General features: G+C 41.2%; 1 protein-coding gene, 1 long non-coding RNA gene and 1 other non-coding gene across 3 annotated transcripts; 1 reads left to right on the forward strand and 2 right to left on the reverse strand.

Annotated features, from left to right (window-relative positions):
* Positions 1-2921: 2921 nt before the first annotated feature.
* On the forward strand, positions 2922-3819 carry LOC144461946 (uncharacterized). Its single transcript, XR_013490528.1, has 2 exons — positions 2922-3031; positions 3701-3819. It is a non-coding gene; the product is annotated as an uncharacterized LOC144461946 (long non-coding RNA).
* Positions 3820-4278: 459 nt separating this feature from the next.
* cab39l (calcium binding protein 39-like) lies at positions 4279-20733 on the reverse strand. Its single transcript, XM_033615979.2, has 9 exons — positions 20505-20733; positions 10605-10731; positions 10081-10245; positions 9658-9776; positions 9389-9557; positions 7902-7961; positions 6150-6215; positions 5897-6040; positions 4279-5748 (listed from the first exon to the last, which is right to left on the reverse strand). Exons 2-9 carry the CDS (start codon positions 10704-10706, stop codon positions 5569-5571), a joined length of 1005 nt encoding a protein of 334 aa, XP_033471870.2. The 5' UTR covers positions 10707-10731; positions 20505-20733; the 3' UTR covers positions 4279-5568.
* trnal-uaa (transfer RNA leucine (anticodon UAA)) lies at positions 18490-18571 on the reverse strand. Its single transcript has one exon. It is a non-coding gene; the product is annotated as a tRNA-Leu (tRNA).
* Positions 20734-21546: the final 813 nt, after the last annotated feature.

Genomic DNA, 21546 nt, shown 5'->3' on the forward strand with positions numbered 1-21546 from the left:
GGGTAAGGATCAAACCATTGTTGTTTCTTAAATAGCGATGATGTGAGGGTGATGAAGGAGACTCCGCTGACACCATCTTGCTTGCATAAAGAAAAGGTTTATTACAAGAAATACAGCATCTATCAAACATCTAGGATGCTTGGAGAGGTTAGAGGCCAATGTGAACTGCTCTGAAAAACAGCTCCAAAATACCCTCGTTTATAAACTAGGTTGTGTCTGTGAAATGTGAGACAAAGCCAAACAGACGACAGAGAGTCACCCTAGTTGGACTTCACCAAACCTTGACCCTGACCATACATGCTTCTGACCCTGGGCCCCTTACTGGTCATCTGTTCAAAAACTTTAGAGTAAATGATAATACACTACACCATCAACCTGACCAGATTTGAACCACAGTCTACTGCAATAAGGTCAGCTGCCTTAACCACTGAGTTATCCTGCCTACACTTATAGTCTTTTCTCCGGGCGCATTTAACCTTTTAATTTGGGCGTTGGACTTTATAAATTCACCTGCCCTGGATAAGGATCGAACCACCAATCTTAGAATACCCCAGGAGCCCTTTGACAGTCTGAGCTATTTCACCTCACACTTCTGTTGTGTTTCATGGAGCCTTTCATTCTCTCCTCTGGACAGCAGCCTTTAAAATTCAGCTGCCTTGGACTAGGATCGAAAATTAAACCTAAGGACTTCCAACCAGTCCTATAACAGCCTGAGCTACCAGGTCAGAGAGACTTTGTCTGTGTTTCTTAGACATTTTAATTTTCTCTAGACATCAGCTTGCAAAACAGTTCACCTGAGAACTGAACCCTGATCCTCTGACCTTCAAACCTCTCTTCTACCCCCCTGAGCTAACAAACTGGAGACACACAACTCTGCCTCCTTGAAGATTTTCTCGTCCTCAGACAAGCATTAACAAATAAACAAAGGAAGACCATGTATAACTAATTTAAAAATATTCATAGTATATGACAAAAAACTAAATAGCTGTGTTGAAAACACCTCAATGTTGTAATTTTACAAGACATAAATTGCAGATTCACCCCAAAGTCAAGTGACACGGTATAAATGGGGGGTCCCTGGAGAACTGCGGACATGGTGGATGGTCAATGCATGGGACTCAAAATGTCTTAGTAAAAATGTATGTGCTTGGTTTTGGCCTGACTGTTTTCAACATGTTTTTGAAAACATTTGAGGCGAGAGATGGAGAATGTTGTTTCATATTTAATCAGCGCTGCCTGGTTGGACAGTTTGACCGCAGTTAACAAGCAGTGAATGACACGTTAGCTTTCCAAAAAAGAAGCCCAGTCTTCAGCAGAGAAAGCCTTAATCATTTTAAAACAGTCCCTTCATACACTTTGACAGAAGCTCAAATATCTTCAAGGTCCAGACACAAACTACCTGATGGAGTCAGAAATGACATCATCATACTCGTAGTTGACGGATCCACCAACCAGCAATCGAGTTACAAACGAGCACACGCACACAAAGAATGCATTCCGATCCTTTTATTTGTCGTGAATGTGGTACAACAGCATCAATGTGGAAGATAAGGTGGCTGCTTCAGAGAGAGAAAGGACACTGGGAAGATAATGTCGGAGTTCTGCTGGGACCAAAGTTGCTCATTGTTTGAGTTGGAGGACTTGTGCATCTGATGACGTATGATATGTCACAGCTTATAACATCAAAAAAAGGTGGCATTTTTATTTTTCACCTCAATAACGAAACATGGAGAACTCTTTCCTTTTACACCAGAATGGCGATTCACAGGTTGTTAGTCACTCAGCTGTACTCCACTTACGCCTTTCTTTAGATTTGCTGCATTTCAATGGCAGCTACTGAAATTTACTAAGTGTCCAAATTAAAGAAGGTTGTAATTTTCCTCGATCTTGGCTTCATTGAATATTAAACTTCCAGGGAAGCTCAAAGCAACCTGATGGATGCACATCACATATAGACATAATTGCCAATGTCTTTTTAGGGAGTCAAATATAAAACTAACAGCAATTTAAAGGTGGAATTTTAACCACATTTAGATTTTTCACAGTTACATTTCACCATCAAATCCAGTCACAACTTTGGCCTCACTCTGCGACAGAATCCCACACATGGTTTGTAATCTGTATGTTGAATCACTCAAAGTGAAACTCTGACCCTGGTCTGTACACAATGGCAATCAGCTGCAAAAAAGTTTAAAATGTTTCTCTGATGGCGCAACTCAAATATAGTGAGTTAAGAGGTTCACTGCTTAATCACAACAAATATGTTCTGTCCAGAGCATATTTTCATTAACAGGATAATTAAGCTCCCCCTAGAAAGAAATACAAAAAGAAGAAGGGAAAACACACCAAAAGAAAAGGCACCTCTGAATCTTCTCACCTGTCTCTAACCAACATCAGATCCAAATCAGAGCAAAAACACCTGTTACAGTCCAGAAAGAAAAAGGAGTGGAACACAAACACATGTCTACAGCTGCTCTCCTCTCTCCTCCGCACAGCAAAGTGCCTCCTGGTAATGTTCAACGCTCTCACTCAACATGGCACTCACTTCAGGTGTACAAACCAGAAACTGTACATGACAAGAAATGAAACTATATATATAAAAAATACCCTCAAGCAGTGAGAAAACAGTGATCAGCTTAAGATGAACAAAACAAATCATATTATTATTTTTATCATACAGAAAGTGCTATCAGCCACCAGCAAAGAGAACCAGTGATCAAAAATGATTGAAGCTTACTGTACTGATAGCAGCCCAATACTCAATTAAAAAGGCCCTTCATTTCGTTGACTTTAAATATTCATACAACTGTTCTTTTTTGTTGGCAACAGTGACTAGAACTCCTCTAGTCTCAGTCTAGTCTTGCAGACAAGTGCCAATCTGTGATTTTTGGAAAGGTATTATCATAAACAAATCAGCCTTTATATGTGTGTTCTCAATTTCACACAACTGCTTCAGTCTTTCCCAGAGGTGGGACCAAGTCATTGTTTTACAAGTCACAAGTTACAAATCTTAAGTATCAAGTCATGACAGGTAAGTCCCAAGTCAAGATAGGCAAGTCCCAAATAAAGTCAGCAAGTCCCAAGTCAAGACAGGTAAGTCTCAAGTCAAGACTGGCAAGTCCCAAGTCAAGACAGGTGAGTCCCAAGTCAAGATAGGCAAGTCCTAAATCAAGATAGGCAAGTCCCAAGTCAAGACAGGTAAGTCCCAAGTCACCATAGGTAAGTCCCAAGTCAACACAGGTAAGTCCCAAGTCAAGATAGGCAAGTCCCAAATAAAGTCAGCAAGTCCCAAGTCAAGACAGGTAAGTCTCAAGTCAAGACTGGCAAGTCCCAAGTCAAGACAGGTGAGTCCCAAGTCAAGATAGGCAAGTCCCAAGTCACCATAGGTAAGTCCCAAGTCAACACAGGTAAGTCCCAAGTCACCATAGGTAAGTCCCAAGTCAACACAAGTAAGTCCCAAGTCAAGATGGGCAAGTCCCAAGTCAACACAGGTAAGTCCCAAGTCAAGATAGGCAAGTCCCAAATAAAGTCAGCAAGTCCCAAGTCAAGACAGGTAAGTCTCAAGTCAAGACTGGCAAGTCCCAAGTCAAGACAGGTGAGTCCCAAGTCAAGATAGGCAAGTCCCAAGTCACCATAGGTAAGTCCTAAGTCAACACAGGTAAGTCCCAAGTCACCATAGGTAAGTCCCAAGTCAACACAGGTAAGTCCCAAGTCAAGATGGGCAAGTCCCAAGTCAACACAGGTAAGTCCCAAGTCAAGACAGGTAAGTCCCAAGTCAAGATAGGTAAGTCCAAAATAAAGTCAGCAAGTCCAAAGTCAAGACAGATAAGTCCCAAGTCAAGATAGGCAAGTCCTAAATCAAGATAGGCAAGTCCCAAGTCAACACAGCTAAGTCCCAAGTCAACACAGGTAAGTCCCAAGTAAAAATAGGCAAGTCCCAAATAAAGACAGCAAGTCTCAAGTCAAGAAAGGCAAGTCCCAAATTAAGATGGGCACGTCCCAAATCAAAACCCAAGTCAGGACAGGCAAGTCTCAAATAAAGCAAGTCTCAAATTAAGACAGCGGAGTCCGAAGTAAAGAGGAGCAAATCCAAAATCAAGACGGGCAAGTCCCAAGTCAAGACAGGCAAGTCCCAAGTAAAGAGAAGCAAGTCCCAAGTCAAGTCCCAAGTCAAGGAAGGCGAGTCCCAACTCAGAACAGGCAAGTCCCAAGTCAAAACGGGCAAGTCCCATGTAAAGACAGGCAAGTCTCAAGTCAAGATACGCAAGTCCCAAGTCAAGAGGGGCAAGTCCTAAGTCAAGTTTAATGTCAAGACAGGTAAATCCCAAGTCAAGAGGGGGAAGTCCCAAGTCAAGGTAGGCAAGTTCCAGTTCCAAGTCAAGACTGACGCATCCCAAGTCCTTAACCTTGAAACAAGTCACAAGGCGCTCTTCAATAAAAGAAATGACAATATTAAATTTACAAAAATCACAAAAGCTTTTTACGATTTGCATTTATCTCTTAAAACAAGTTTGTTAAAAAACGTTACTAAGCATTAGCTCGCTAACTATGCTGACATTAGCTTTGACTTGCTGTTCTTTGTGCAACTTCAAATGTCCAACTAAATTGGGAGCTGCATGTTATTGTCAGTAATTCTCAACCCCCAGGATTTGCATACTGCAATTAGTTTTTTTTGACCACTGCATATTTTTTGTACATAAACTAAATCTTTGGGCTTGGGGGAAAGTATCAAGTGCTTTCAAGTCAAAAGGCTCAAGTCCAAGTGAAGTCGTGAGATATTGGTGTTTAAGTCCAAGTCGAGGTTCAAGTCTTTTTTTGATTTTCTTGAGACTAAAGTAAACTAATTTGTGACTCAAGTCCACGCCTCAGACCTTTCCCTTGTTAAACTAGCAATGCTAAAATCTGCTAAAAATGAAGTCTGATGATGCTTTTCAGTTTCAGAGAGAGAAAACTAAGCGAACGTTGGCTTTGGCAGTACAACAAAAAAAGACATTTGGCTAGCAGAAGGCAACTGAGAGTTACCGCTGCCGTTTGGCTTACAAAGCTTTTAGCAATGACCGAGAATGTGTTTTTGCCTGATCCCGAACAGACATGTTGACCCAGCTTAAAAAAAAAAACAGAACAGAAATACTTCTCTTGTTTTATATTTGCAGCTACTTCATTTAAACAGTTAAGGAATTAAATTGTGTGCAGCAACTAACAGAGCGCCCGCAACTGGCGACTGATACAAAAATGGTCACGTCTGTTTATGTCCGACCATTTTGGCCGAAGCTTTTTAACCGCTGGTTCTCCCAACAGAGCAAATCAGCTGCCTCCAACACCATGAGTTGTGGCACTACATGCTACAGATGAAAAAAAAAAACTCATGAGAAAAATTTACAAAAGAAAGATCAGTGATTGAGAACTACTCTTGCACAAGTCTTAAATGAACCAACAAAAGAGAAAAAAAGAAAATGGCGAGAAGATTTTTTGAAATAGAATAACCATTATTGTTAATGTGTTTTTTTTCTACTGTATGTCTTCCTATCGATAAAAAGTTGAGGGTCGAGGGCAGGGAGGGGTGCTTCTCTAAGAAGCCGGTTTCTTCAGATCCCTGATCTGTTTGATTAGGTAGGTCTTCTCGTCGTTGAATTGCTCGTCGTCTGTGCGATCCTTCTGGAAGTTGCTCAAGAAGTCGATTAGTTTGGTCTGGTTCTTGAGCAGGATGTCGACGATTGGCTGCGTCTTGTTGGGGTTCGCTACAAAAACCTGACGGCGGCAAAAGACAGACATTTTTACATATGACAGATACAAAGAATTTACCATCTGTACATGCTGTGTCTAGGTTTCAATAGACTTCAATAGAACATTACTGAACGGGTTCATGATTGCTGTGTTTAGAGCGTGGCGTTTTTACCTTGAAGACATGGAAGGCCTCAAACTGGATGTTGGGGCTCTTGTCTCGTAGCAGATTCATCATCAGCTTGAGATTCTCGGGCTTGCTGATGTAGCGTGTCATCACCGTGAAGTTATGTCTGTCCAATAACAGCTCACCCAGAAGCTGGAGGGGAGAGAGAATTAAACGCAAGGTGGCAAATATATTAGCGGGGTCCACAAATTAATGCTCACGTAATGATATATATTGTAGACATTGCTCTGTAAAGTCAAACCTTTAGAGACTGCCTCTTGGTGACGTAGTTCTCGGAGTGCAGCAGCTTCTCATAGTCTGCAAACACCTGCAATTACATAAAAAACACATTTTGTTATGGATTATTATTGAGATGGAATTCTCATTTCACAGATAGACAGTATACTAAAACATGTTCTTGACAATATGCAGTAACAGAATCTTATTTGATCGAGCAGTAATTGACATGACTGGCAGCTGCATTACAGACTCCTTTCAGAAACATATTTTAGTGTACTGTTTAGCTGTAACATGAGAACGTTTGCTCCAGCTGGTGGGCGGTGCTTTGCATTGGTCCAACTGTTTTTAACATAGCAGCTGGCTCACAAACTTTCTCATTTTACAGCTCAACAGTCCACTAAAATATGTTTCTGGAAACAATTCAGGTGAGATATCGTCAATGCAGAAACAGAATTCGTATTTGATCAGTGCTAGCTAGTTTGGTTTGTTTTCTGAGACAGTTATCGTACCATGAAAGTCTCATACCGTTGCAACCCTACAGCAGAGCCAGAACAAAGCACGACCCAAAAGCTGGAGCAAACTTTCTCGTATTACAGCTAAACCGTACACTTTGTTTCAGAAAACATCTGATGTGAAAAATTGTCGATGCATATTTGATTAACGCTGCCTAGTTTGGTAATTTGACACAGTTCGGTTTCACGGTTTCAGCAAATATGACAAGAATTGTTTTTATAAACATTACCAACTACAGCTTTAAAGACAAGCCATAATGACCAAAAACTACTGAGATGTGGGTGTTTAAACAAGGAAAAACACTTATAACAAAGAGGAAGTGGATAAAATGGGAGATTCCATTCTTTCACTTCCTTCAAACCTGCAAACAAGAACTTTCTCTGACATTTTCATCCCAGTGCCACCCTATTATCTTTATCTAACAGATCATTAGAATGCCTCTGTTTATATTGTGTTTTGTGTCCCTTACTCTTGATAGTTATTTCTCTCTGAACTGCAGGATTAAGGGAATAGTATAGTTTTGTAGTACATCACAGGTAATTAAATCAGTTAGAGCTAACTTGTGCTGCTGTAAATGTACCTGAGCAGGTCACATGATTAATCAAAGTGCCATATTTTGGCTCCTGCAGGGCTTCACAGAGACATCTGTCAACATATAACATCCAGGTAAAAAGGCAGTGTTGTGTGGGGTTTCTACAGCCTGAGACCCCTAGGGGCCCTCTGTATGAAAGGGGCCCCTCTGCCTGGGGAAAGTGACAGCACAGAGCAGCGCTTTCATCGAGACGAGATGTGACAGTAAGTGGAATTTTCACTCATCCAGCTTTCCTGGAACTTTAAATGTATTAGTAAATACTTTATGTCTAAGTGTCGTCTATTCTGGACACATGACTGGGCCATTGAACACGGCAGTGACTGACATCTGATCCCGTTATGTATCCGAGTGTGCTCCCTCTCTTGGGGTCTTTTCTAGTCAAGCTGCCATTTAGAGCTGGGGACAGTGTTTATGTTTATACTTCCAAATTGCACTCGGCAACTAATGTTGCGTGACCCACGTGGGAGGCGTGTGTATGGTTCATGGTTGTGGTCAGGGATGGGGGGGGGGGGGGGGGATGGTGACGCAAGTTACAGACTAAAAAAAGTTCCACCTGGTAATGCTGGTTCAAAATAACGGGGCGAACTTGCATTAACATGTGGGAGCTCAAACATCCATCATGTGTTCTGCAGACTTAACCTCAGTGAGGCAGAACTACAAATCACTCACAGCATCATAGTTCTGTTCGAGGAACTCGGCCACGAGCACTTTGTGTCTTGTCAGGAGATCCTGTGATTAAAGACCAAAAAATAAACAGTTAATCAAGTATGTCAGGTAGCAGAGCTAAACATTAAACATTTGTGTAGTTTTCAGTGTCCCAACATAGCAGCTGGTCAGTTTTAACAGGAAATGTCGATTCTCTGTCCGTCTGGAAAACCATATCACTGACAAGGAAGGACATCTGAAGTTGAATTCTCCCCGAGTGGAAACGTTAGGAGAAGGTATTTTGTTTTATCATTAAAAGATAGCAGAGCAAAAGATTTTCCTGCACTCTTCTTCCTCAGCCACTCTTTCCTGTGGGGTCCCTCAAGGCTCCATCTTAGGTCCTATTCTCTTTTCGTTGTGCAAGCTTCCTCTCGGCCAAATTATTGTTATTATTATTATTATTAAAATATTGGCAGACTTGAGTCAAATCCCACTGATTTTTATTGAGATAACGAGAAAATTTGTCATGAGAAAACAACTTTTGTTTTTTTGTCATTTAAGTTTTCTATTTTCAGATAATCAGCACAAAAGACAAACATAAACACAAACAGGACAGACTAACAAAAACACATCTCTGCAGTGTTCATGACAGTAATAAATGAAAAGTCCATCAGCACAGCACTAATTCTTATATCATCAGGTGACCTATTTTACACAAAAAGCCTGAAAACAGACATAAAATGATACAACCAAAGCCAAAGAAGCAAACTCCCACTGTCTCCATCAGTTTTTCACAAATTATAGCTCATTTCAGTAGAGTGTCTGGCACCTATGACATATTTAGTCCCTTTATAAAAGACAAAAACTGTTTCCAGACAAGCAAATATGACTCTCGATGGTTGAGCACATTGCTTATCATTAACTCAAATGATGCATTCTCTGTCATTAACTCAACCCACTCTCTATATTCAGGTCTAACTTGGCTTTTCCAGTAGCGGAGGATGACTGTAGCAGCTGAGATGATTCCTGTATTTTCCAGTAAACCCATTTTATGAAGACGGACAGGTGTAAAATAATATCGATGAAGTATCTTGTAATGTGTAAATTTTCCCTGAGCTTCTCTTGTACACTAGCCTGCATCGGAGATATTTATCAATGTTCAAATTTAAAGTCCCTCCAAAGTGAAGTGTATGCCTGCTTATATTGTGAAATCTTTAACAATTTGTGAAGTTTAGTCCAAACATTTTTGAGTGTTGTAAAACTGGATTTGTCTCCTTGCTCCTGGACTTTGGAAATGGGGTATTTTGTGACGAAGCTTCAACTGGACTGAAGGGGGCGGTAAGTTCTTGTTCTATTTCTGTCCATCCTAGATGATTGCTCTCATTTATCCAGTGTTTTGCCAATTTAGCAAACTCAAAGGCCACACTATACACTCTACTTTGGGTAGGGAAAGCCCACCATTACTTGTTAAGGGTAACATCATGGACAAGTAAAGCAGGAACAGGAGGTACTTTGAAGGTGGCGAAGGCATCCGAGGCGATGTCAAAGGTGGACATCTCCACGTAGTTGAAGAAACTGTGGAAGTGTTCCGACTGGAGAACTATCTTGGCGAGTGGCTCGTGGCGGATGCACTCCCTCAGCATGATCCCGCAATTCAACGCTACCTGGGGTGTCTCATACCTTTGGACACAAAGAGAGTTTCTGTGTCACCTCTTTGGAAAGCAGACTGTGTACAGTATGTTTGTGTGCATGTGTGTGTGTGTGTGTGTGTGTGTCTCACCCTTTCAGCAGTATAAAGAGGATCTCTTGATGGGAACAGAAATACTCGACAGTGGGGCTCCTCGTCCCAATCTGCCTCCTCAGGATGTTGTTGAAGATCTGACACACATCCTTCTTCCCCTGGAAACACACACACACGATTAGACAAACACTTAACCCCGATTAATGTAAATTTCCAGCACAGAGCTTTTATTTTGAAGTACCGTTTCCTGATCGGGATGATATGATGTAACTAAACAAGCCGGCTGGAGGATAGTGTCTGGTTGCCATGGAAATGACTGAACCCTTCCGCCGAAGCATAAATTGAAAATGCTCTGTGCTCTGTCCTGTTCTTGTCACAGTTATCTATCCCCCCTTCTTTCTTTGCACTTCTTTTGCTCCATAACTGAAGAATGAAGACGTGAAGACACCCCTCCCTCCTTACCTCGAAGTCTATGACCTGCAGGTTTTCTACCAGAGACATCAGCAGGCCGCTGTTGTACAGCTCCTGGGCCAGCTGGGCCACCGTCTCAGTGTGAGGCTCCTTGTCATTGCTGCCGTACAGGATCTCCTTCATGGACACCAGACACTTGGACACCTCCTCAGATGCCTGGAGAACAGAGAGGGAGATGTTTGATAGGTGCTTCACAAGCAGGACACAATGTGGAGGAACACAAAAGCAAATATGGACTTTAAACAAACATTACAGGGAAACGGAGAAATCTGAAACTGACATGAGCCTGAACTCTTGTGTGTTTATGTGTGTGTGTGTGTGTGAAAGAGAGAGCGTAAACTGTTTTGACAGTGAAGTGTCAGGAGATGACAGGACCAGGCTGTTCCATGGTCCCATTTCACAAAGGACTGTCACCCTCGAGCCCCTGGACACCCAGACATTTACACACACACACACACACACACACACACACACACACACACACACACACACACACACACACCGTCCATCTCTACCTTGTCTGTCTTCTTGTCCTGTTTGACCAGGATGGCCAGGTTTTCCTTCAGCGTCTTGACGATATCCGCCGGAGTCTTGTGGGATTTACCGAACAGCGGCATGATGGACACACACTCGCCTTGGGACCTGGGACAAACACACACACACACACACAGGGCACATAAATGAGCAGCCAAGACAAGCTGGATGTTTAGTTCCTAAACCAGAGAAACTTGGCTTTGTGTGAACAAGTACACATCTGCTTCGTAACATTTCAGTGACATTTAGGAGCTTGCCAGGTTTTCTAGGAGACAGAATAATGGACGAGAGCCCAACCAGTACTTAAATTTGAGGCTGACTTCGACAACATTTTAAAATTTTAGCAAACACGTGACACATGGGACGTACCGTACTGTAGACCAGGAAGTGTGTCACAATGTCTGACACAGAAGAAACACAAATAGTTTCTCACAACAATCTAAATGTTGTTTCACAGGTTTTTCAGCCTGCAGAGAACACTGTGGTCCTCGGGGAAATTTACACTGAGTGCTGAATTGTTTTCTGCATTATTGGGAAGGAAAATTAGCAAATTTAAATTTTTTAGAGGCCCATCCCAGCCCGACGAGTTCATAAAGAATTCCTGGAATGGATGAATTTTTAAACTCTTTCTTCATGCAGTTGGTATGACGAATGAACAAAGGGCCGCACAGACAGACATAACTATGTGGTGTGTGTGTGTGCGCTAGGATTCCCGTAGCACCTTAAAGACACATTCCAACGTCATCTCTCGTCTGCATGAGCGACAGCTGCAGCCCCTTTGACACCAAACTCTTCAGACAGTCAAAGTCATTACATTGGATTGGTATATAAGATCAGGAACAGTGAGGGATTTGCTGCTCAGGAAATCTCAAATTCCTCCTAAACACTGCACCAATGTCAGTTTCTGAATCATTTTGAGGCAAAGTAGGCCTGCACTTGGTCACTGTCTTGAATGCATATGATCCATATAATATAGTTATGCTTTATTTCATAGTATCTGTGTCAGGCTCAGGTTGTAATTTGCCCTGGTGCTGTCAGAATGTCATAGACTGTTTGGTATCAACAGTTAAGGATGGGCCATTAGATTGTAGGTTACTACAGTATTGTGTTGCAGCCACACACCTTACTGATGCACTGCTGAGGAACGGCCAGAAAAGTGTTTTATGCAGAACATTATGATGTCACAGTGAAGCTGACCTTTGACCTTTTGGATATTAAATGTCATCACTTCACTGTTTTATCCTCTGAGACATTTGTGCGAAGTTTTGTCATAATTAGCGTATAAATTCTTGGGTTATGGCTATGGTTATTTTAAAAATTCCCTTACCGTAATCTTGAGATATCTCCTTCATAAAAATGGACCAGACAAGGTCACAGTGACTTTGACCTTTGACCACCAAAATCTAATCAGCTCATCCTTGAGTCCAAGTCAACCTTTTGCCAAATTCGAAGAAACACCCTCAAGGCGTTCTTGAGATATCGCGTCCAAGAGAATGAGACAGACAAAGTCACAGTGACCTTGACCTTTGACCTATGACCATCAAAAACAAATCAGTTTACTGAGTCCAAGTGGACATTTGTGCCAAATTTAAAGCAATTCCCTTGAGGTGTTTTTGAGATATCGTGTCCAAGAGAATGAGACAGACAAAGTCACAGTGACCTTGACCTTTGACCTATGACCATCAAAAACTAATCAGTTAACTGAGTCCAAGTGGACGTTTGTGCCAAATTTGAAGCAATTCCCTTGAGGTGTTTTTGAGATATCGTGTTCAAAAGGATTGGACAGACATCCACCGCGACCAAGGCTCTTGCCAGCGAGAACGCATAAAAATACTGGTATGAGAAAATGTATTTATATTATCTACAAACTGAAATTGTCACGTTAGGCATTTAGTAGTCTCATTATGTGTCTGACCTTCACCCACATATATTGAAAAGATCTTGGAGGTAGGGCCTCGTTTCTGCTGTATGGTTCAGCTGACCCGACTCACTTTTGGTATTAGGTCCTTTTATTTATTTTGTTTTCCACTACAGCTAGTACCCCATCAATGGAGGTGGGATTATCAGCTGATTGCCATAGCAACGCTGTGTTTAACTGCTCCAAAGCGACACTCATTGGATCCTTTCATCGGCAACAGTGACTTCACTTCATCAACTGTACAGTACAGTATTTTGCAGGCAGGATGTCTTGAGTTGCACTAGTGACGATTCTCTGACCCATAAGTGGTCTCCGCCTTCTAGGATCAGCTCAGCTCGCTTGGAACCTCAAAGGAGGGGTTACCAAAAAAAAGGATGAGGTACTATCCACAACTTTTGCTGATGGAAAACCAAAATGGAGCAAGTCGAGGTAAGTAGAGCTGTGCTGTACCATTCAGTGGAAACACAGCAAAGGTGACCAGAGTGAACAGCCAGTTTGTCCTGAAATGCAGTGTGAACTGTGGGACCTTATAGACACAGGTGTGTGTACCTTTCGACACTATGTTCAGCCAATTCAATCTACCACAGGTGGACTCCACCATGTTTTGGACACACCTCATGGATCATCAAAGCAAACAGGATGCACCTGACCACAATCTGGAGTACCACGGCATAGCATACTTAGCATACAAATGAGAGATTTCAGGTTTTCTTTTAATACATTTGCAAAATCTATAACACAAAGTGTGCAGAAAGTGAAGGGGTCTGACTAGTTCCTGAAGCCCCTGTGTACCATTGTACCATCTATACATGCAAGACGTACAGAAAAGAGAGAGAATCTGGTCAAGTCCACGACTTGAGTACGAGCGTTTAAAGGAGGCAGCGGCGGCCTTCAAAATCCAGGCCGGGTCAGGAACAGGCAGAGAACTTGTGACTGCTAATCCTCATGTGGGAATGTAAAAGGGCATTACCCTCCCTCTTAACTCCAACTCCAACCTTCATTCCTCTCCATCTACAGTACAGGCCAAAAGTTTGGACACACCTTCTCATTCAATGCGTTTTCTTTATTTTCATGACTATTTACATTGTAGATTCTCACTGAAGGCATCAAAACCATGAATGAACACATGTGGAGTTATGTACTTAACAAAAAAAGGTGAAATAACTGAAAACATGTTTTATATTCTAGTTTCTTCAAAATAGCCACCCTTTGCTCTGATTACTGCTTTGCACACTCTCGGCATTCTCTCGATGAGCTTCAAGAGGTAGTCACCTGAAATGGTTTCCACTTCACAGGTGTGCCTTATCAGGGTTAATTAGTGGAATTTCTTGCTTTATCAATGGGGTTGGGACCATCAGTTGTGTTGTGCAGAAGTCAGGTTAATACACAGCCGACAGCCCTATTGGACAACTGTTAAAATTCATATTATGGCAAGAACCAATCAGCTAACTAAAGAAAAACGAGTGGCCATCATTACTTTAAGAAATGAAGGTCAGTCAGTCCGGAAAATTGCAAAAACTTTAAATGTGTCCCCAAGTGGAGTCGCAAAAACCATCAAGCGCTACAACGAAACTGGCACACATGAGGACCGACCCAGGAAAGGAAGACCAAGAGTCACCTCTGCTTCTGAGGATAAGTTCATCCGAGTCACCAGCCTCAGAAATCGCAAGTTAACAGCAGCTCAGATCAGAGACCAGATGAATGCCACACAGAGTTCTAGCAGCAGACCCATCTCTAGAACAACTGTTAAGAGGAGACTGCGCCAATCAGGCCTTCATGGTCAAATAGCTGCTAGGAAACCACTGCTAAGGAGAGGCAACAAGCAGAAGAGATTTGTTTGGGCCAAGAAACACAAGGAATGGACATTAGACCAGTGGAAATCTGTGCTTTGGTCTGATGAGTCCAAATTTGAGATCTTTGGTTCCAACCGCCGTGTCTTTGTGAGACGCAGAAAAGGTGAACGGATGGATTCCACATGCCTGGTTCCCACTGTGAAGCATGGAGGAGGAGGTGTGATGGTGTGGGGGTGTTTTGCTGGTGACACTGTTGGGGATTTATTCAAAATTGAAGGCACACTGAACCAGCATGGCTACCACAGCATCCTGCAGCGACATGCCATCCCATCCGGTTTGCGTTTAGTTGGACCATCATTTATTTTTCAACAGGACAATGACCCCAAACACACCTCCAGGCTGTGTAAGGGCTATTTGACCAAGAAGGAGAGTGATGGAGTGCTGCGGCAGATGACCTGGCCTCCACAGTCACCGGACCTGAACCCAATCGAGATGGTTTGGGGTGAGCTGGACCGCAGAGTGAAGGCAAAGGGGCCAACAAGTGCTAAACACCTCTGGGAACTCCTTCAAGACTGTTGGAAAACCATTTCAGGTGACTACCTCTTGAAGCTCATGGAGAGAATGCCAAGAGTGTGCAAAGCAGTAATCAGAGCAAAGGGTGGCTATTTTGAAGAAACTAGAATATAAAACATGTTTTCAGTTATTTCACCATTTTTTGTTAAGTACATAACTCCACATGTGTTCATTCATAGTTTTGATGCCTTCAGTGAGAATCTACAATGTAAATAGTCATGAAAATAAAGAAAACGCATTGAATGAGAAGGTGTGTCCAAACTTTTGGCCTGTACTGTACATCTGCTCCTGTTCCTCAATCCACTCCATCCAAGCTGCATTTCTACTACACACACCTTGAGTTGTGCACCTTCTCTCTGGTTACACTACTGACACAAAGCGGTGAACTCCAAGCTGTATGACCCGCCTTATTACATCAACTTTGCTGCACTGCAAAGATCATATTAAAAGATATAAAGCTGCTCAATTAATACCATTTTGAGAATCCCAAAGGGGGCCGGAGGGAGGGTTCTTCAATGCCGACGAAAACAAGAAAACAGCTCGAACTGGAATCACGAGGTTTTCACCTGACAAAGACAAAACCTCAGCTGAGTATCTTCACTTCATCAGGGAAATGCAAAAATACTTTGTCCACGAGCTGCTAAGTGCACAAAATATTTCAGTCGCCATCAGAGACAAATATAAAAACAAAAAACACCCTTTAACATGATGCATCCATTTGCATTAACTCACTTTACTACCAGGTTACATCATGCCCACACAGCTACAGCCTGGTCAATATTTGTCAAAGGATAAGCAGGCAATGAGGAAGTAGTTATCAAACTCTGCTGCTGTCTAATCCAATCATATTGTAAACTACTGTGTCAGACGTCTAACGTTTCCACTCTGTCGTCTGTGACCGAATGTTTCTGGTTATTACAAGAGTACTTAAAGGGGCCATTTAATCATCTAATAACACCTCTTTGAGTCGTGGAAAGCTTAAGCTTGAGGTTACTGTGAGTGAAGCCTTCATTTTCACTTGTAGCCTGCTTAAGACTGGCTAAATGTTATGTAATGGAATTAATCTGGTGCCCACTGGGCCTGAACACACACAGCTAGCTGCTCTGTTTAAGTGTAATCTGACAGAGAAAGGCTCCACGTTGACCCAAATATTAATTTTTCAGATGTAATTATGAGAGAACAAATACAGTACAGTTTAAATCTGATTGTGAAGATTGATTAAACACATAGACATATTTAGGTAACAGCAATTATCACCTTCATTTCAACACGAAAAAACAAGTTAATTGTTTTTATTTGGAATAAAGTTGGAGCAAGTCTTACAGCACATCAATTTTTTTTTAATTTAATTTTTTAATTTAGAGATTTTTTTGTTTTTTTTTCTGGAGTTTCAATAACTACACATATCAATACATATGGAAGAGATGCGGCTACATATATGATTTATTATGAATACTTTGCAATGAAAGTGAATGACAGTTTTTTTGCCTTTTTGAAAATAATGTAGTAAAGCGATTAAATATTAATGAGGTATTTGTGGTACAATAAATAAAAACAAACTTACAAAGGATATTTCAACCCTTGACAAAACTGTTATTGGTAAAACATTAGGCAGGAAGAAATAAACTAATTAATAAATTTGAAAAAAAAAAAAACCTCGATACATGTTTGACCAACTGCATAATGCAAGAAAATATAATAAGTAAATAATCAATAATAATAATCCAACAATTGTTTAACTTCTCTTGTTCCAATCGTAAAATGAATGCAAATTCGTCCATCACAAAAATGTAATGGATTACATCAATCCAAGCCTCAACCATGGGATAACCGTTTTTTTAAAAAATATTTCTGTCAGGCAAGGAGTCCTAACTTGTAACTGTATTATTACAAAAATAATTAAATGTATTATCACCTCTCCCTTTCTTTCTGTAAAGCTGCTTTCCAAATAAATGCTAATTTAACACTTAAAGGTTTAAATCAGAAATGCTTCACAGGCTTCATAGCTGCAGTTGGTCGTTTTTATGACAAATAACTTCTTGTCAAATTTGCTTGAACTGTCACTACATCCACGCAGAAGTAAATTATACGAAACAGACAAACTGTTCCTCCTCCTCGTAGCGCCTTTAATGGCATTTGCCAGAATCCACTGCGGTTGAAGGAAAACAGCCAATCAGAGGATATCAAAGCATATTTTAGTGTACTGTTTGTCTGTTAAATGAGAACGTTTGTGACCCAGCTGCCGTGTTGAAAACAGCCAAGTAGGATTGAAGCAATATAACGGTTTTAACATATACTGTGATATAAAAGTTGACAGTTATCATACCATATATATTCACTTATCTACGCTATTGAAAATAAAAATGTTCTGGACGGAATTATTTTTAAAGGGGATACTTTTTACACGTGTTTTCGTAAACAAAATGGTTTTAGTTATAGTAATAAAACGTTTGTTCAAGCAAAGATTACCCTTCTGTTTCTATCACGTTAAGCGTCGATATTTTCTGAGACAGTTATCGCACCAAGAAAGTCTCATACCGTTGAAACCCTACACCGAAGCCGGAGGAAACTTTCTCGCAGTACAGCTAAACTGTACACTAATATGTGTTTCAGAAACCATCTGAGGTGAAAAAACCGTCAATGCATATTTGATTAACGCTGCCTAGTTTGACAGTTTGATCGTAGTTCACAAGCAATGACTGACAACTTTTAACTTACCAACTGTAGCCTTAACGGTTTTGTCTCAAAAAAAAAATGTTAGAAATTGTCGAAAATTGCACATCACAATGACCTAAAGCCAAAAGTCACATCTTTACATTGCTTGTTCTTTCTGACCAACTATCCAAAACCCAAAGATACTCCATTAATTGTCACATAAGACTAAGAAAAACAGAAATTATCCACAACTAAGAGCCTCAAAATTCTGCAATGACTAATATTTTTGCTTGAAAATACCTTAAATGACTATCAAAATTACTTTTCTGTTGATCAATTAAGTGATTTATTGGCCCAATTCCGCCACACCAACCCCTAGAAAAATTAAGAAAACATCAGATCCCAGTAACACACCCTGTAACCAGTAGTTACACTGGTAGTGGGTGGCCTTCATGACTAATCAAAGTCATTCCAGTGTTGCAAGATAGTTATCTGTCACACCTAGATGTCAGTCTGCCACTCTGGTAGTGAATACAAGTCGGACATTTCATGGCTCATACTAAAAACAGGTTTCACATCGGCATCAGGGACGTCATGTACACACCGACTCGCATGAGTTGTAATATTCTGATTCAATATGCAAATTTCAAATCGATGATTAATTTGTATGGCTTGTATTGTGTCTGTGCACGCCTTTTTTGAAAAGTTAAGTTTATAAGTTTATTTACTTTATTAATCCCCCTGAGGGGAAATTCAGTGCCTTGCTCAAGGGCACCTCGGCAGTGCCCAGGAGGTGAACTGGCACCTCTCCAGCCACCAGTCCACGCTCCATATTTTGGTCCGGACAGGGACTCGAACAGGCGACCCTCTGGTTCCCAACCCATGTCCCTATGGACTGAACTACTGCCGCCCCAAAAAGTTGACATCCGCTGCGAGCAGGGTTCGAACCTGCACGGGGAAACCCCATTGGATTTTAAGTCCAACGCCTTAACCATTCGGCCATCGCAGCTTGAAAACTGAATGCGTTCAACAATGTGATGAATGTATCGCCTTTCAGGGAAGAAGAAAGGCGGCTGCTTTTAATTTGACAGCACTTCCTCCTGACTGTCTTGGAATGCAGAGACAGCCATTCATGATACAACTGGAATTTAAGTAATCAAGGATGAGCAAGGAGGATGTTTAACCCTTAAAACCTCCACACAGCATGAATACAACAAAGTCTTTTTTTTAATTGAATAAAAGTTAAATTAAACAGGATTTACTCCTTCCTAAGAAGGCATCTAAAACATTTTGAGAACATCTTGAATCTCTTTTTAAACGCCTTGAAACACTCTGGCTTGCTCCTAATTCCACCTTAAAAACGTAGTCCTGCTCTTTCTGTGCTACAGAGCCAGCTCCCAGAGATATCAGGATCTAATTGTTTGAACTACACCACAGCCCCATCTCTAACTACAAAGAGACCTTCTCTGAGCAGACGTTCACAGTGAAATCATCCTCTCCGAGGCAACATGGGAGGAACGCTCCCTGAAAAGGACAAACACCGGCTCATCAAGTCCAATCTTGAGATTGTTAATGATGTGAATGGGAAACAGAAGGATTTCTTGACTGCCACAAATGTCCCTGTGCAAAAGCAGCCCAATAATACGACGAACCCTGACACCTGCCTGTATTTAATGCGCTTCACTGAAGCATACGGCACAACAATAAAGACCAGTACTGAAATACATGACGTGGGGTGTGACTGTACATTCAGGTCCTTCAACGGTAGCCTCATCCAGACTGACAGACCTGCAAGCTGCTTTACAGTTGCTTTACCAGGGGAGTTTATAGGTTGCTGTAGTTATGTGCATAGTCAGTAAGGGTTAATATTCCGATTGTGGTCTGTCTATATGTCAGCACAAGTGGAGAAAGCCAGAGTTTGGGGCAGTAAGGTAGCTTTAAAAATAAAAGCCAAGCAGATTTGGATGTATAAAATATTGACTGACAAACATGACAAAAAAAATACCCAAAACAACACTGAAATTATTAAATTAACAGCCTTATAAGTGCTTCAGCATTCTCAGATACGCAATAAGTAAAAAATCAATGTGCTTATTATCAGTCATAGAGTTGCTAATATTATTGTCTGTCCATTGTTTTATATATCATTAATGATGTCACATCAATCAGCAATTAGAGGCTGATCCTTGCAAAGGTAAATGACATTAGAAATATTAATTGCAGTTGGAGCCAGACTTTGGCTGCAAAAAAAGCTATTAATTGTATTCAATGTTTATCAATTGTACAATTATTCCTCCAATTGGTCTATTATTTGATCTACAAAATGTAGGAAAGGCTATATTTACTTGATATTTCTCCCAAATTGTTAATCATTATTAAATTTGTCGGTGATTAACTTTCTGGTGATCTATTAATGATCTATTGAACTAATGGTTTCAGCCCAATGACAAATTTTATTGTGAAATACGTGACCGGAAGCTGCATTGTTGTCGTTCTCGCTAGCATGACGCGGGTCGTCTAAAGTAACATAGCAAGGAGGAAAAAGACAAACACCAAAAACACACACTGCATTCGTGCTGCTGGAGAAATAAAGATCCTGTGAAACAGCGTGTTGGGAGGAATGGGAGCCTAAAGCGCAGCTGGCAGTAAATAACACATAAGGCCGCATAAACAGTCCCGGACAATGTGATTTAACAAGGCTACACCCCTCTCGCCTCCGGGCTAAACTCCCTTTTTGTTTGACAGATTTCCAAAGCTAATCACAGTAGTCTGCACCATTTCAGACACAACTGCAACAAAGGACGTTAGAGGCGTCTCACTTCACAACATAGCAAACATTTCAACCTGAAGCGAAGTTACAAAGACTGTCAAGGGCAATAATATCTCTCCGTTAAGATGACTGGAAGCTATCGCTCTCAGTATGGGCTAGAAATGATACCTACAGTGGGAAGATGTTTGGTGGGGTGTCTTTAAATGTCTTGACCGCTCCTGTCCCGGTTCACAGCGCAGCCGAGCCTCCCAGATAGGCGTCTGCCGTCACGCCAGGACTGTTTGTTGGCAGGAAAGTCCGCTAAAAATGTGTGCGATACAATTTGAAATGTGAGGAATCTGTTAAGAAGCCAGTGCAGAATCCCATCTGGTCGCTTTCCAGTCGTCTGTCAAGCTAGCGCGATAAAAATCTGAACGACTTCCGGTGTTAACGTTCATAATAAAAACTGCGCGAGCAGTCTTCCGTTTAAAATAACAGAGGAACAAGGGGGAGGGAGGTCGAAATTAAAACTTACACAACTACTAGTAAGCGAAATACAGCCATCTTTTAAAAATTCAACCAATATTTCGCCTGTTAATACATTATTTCGACGGTGCATAGGCAAAATTGCTTTATACAGCAAAGCCGTCACTTCCGGTAGCCGTTTGGCTCCCGCGTGCCAACTTAATACATCTGTATCTTTCCAGCCGCGGCTGAGTCTCGTTCGCATCCTCTCCTATCAAGTCCTTCTCGCAACCTTGCCTCACATTTTACGGTGATAAATGGCATTCAAACTATTAAAAGTACAACTTGAGTCACGATTCTTTAATTTAAGACATGTTGCGAGATATAACTTCCCTTTCTGCTCCACTGACAGGGATTAATAAAGGAGAGGAGACACGGAAGGTCGGATGCTGTTCATATTGGAATGCAGCCCGTGCCAAACCATGATAGTCAAAACTGGAAAAAGCCCATTGGAGGTTAGATTCCACGTGGTTCGAATTACACTTCCGGATCACAACACATCATTTATAGCACTGGCAGTGTTATTAAACCAGTAAAAGATTGATAAACGTATAAAAATTGAGCCAATTATAAATTATAATCTTAATAAAATAAAATCAATTGGATTTTAATCCTGTAAAAAAGGCAAAATACAAAAAAGGGAAACCATCTCAGACTTTATTAAAGCTGCTTTTAATTTTTACATACAATTCAGAATTACATATGTACAA

This window comes from Epinephelus lanceolatus, chromosome 24 (genome assembly GCF_041903045.1).
Source record: "Epinephelus lanceolatus isolate andai-2023 chromosome 24, ASM4190304v1, whole genome shotgun sequence".
NCBI classification, from domain to species: domain Eukaryota; kingdom Metazoa; phylum Chordata; class Actinopteri; order Perciformes; family Serranidae; genus Epinephelus; species Epinephelus lanceolatus.

What these genes read in the sequence shown, in the direction of transcription:
- cab39l (XM_033615979.2), bottom strand. Translation starts at nt 10,706, where the DNA reads ATGCCGCTGTTCGGTAAATCCCACAAGACTCCGGCGGATATCGTCAAG. An exon ending in TGCAGGTCATAGACTTCGAG is followed by an intron (nt 9,777 to 10,080) that starts GTAAGGAGGGAG and finishes GTGTGTTTCCAG; the next exon opens with GGGAAGAAGGATGTGTGTCA. An exon ending in ATGCCTTCGCCACCTTCAAA is followed by an intron (nt 7,962 to 9,388) that starts GTACCTCCTGTT and finishes CTTTAATCACAG; the next exon opens with GATCTCCTGACAAGACACAA.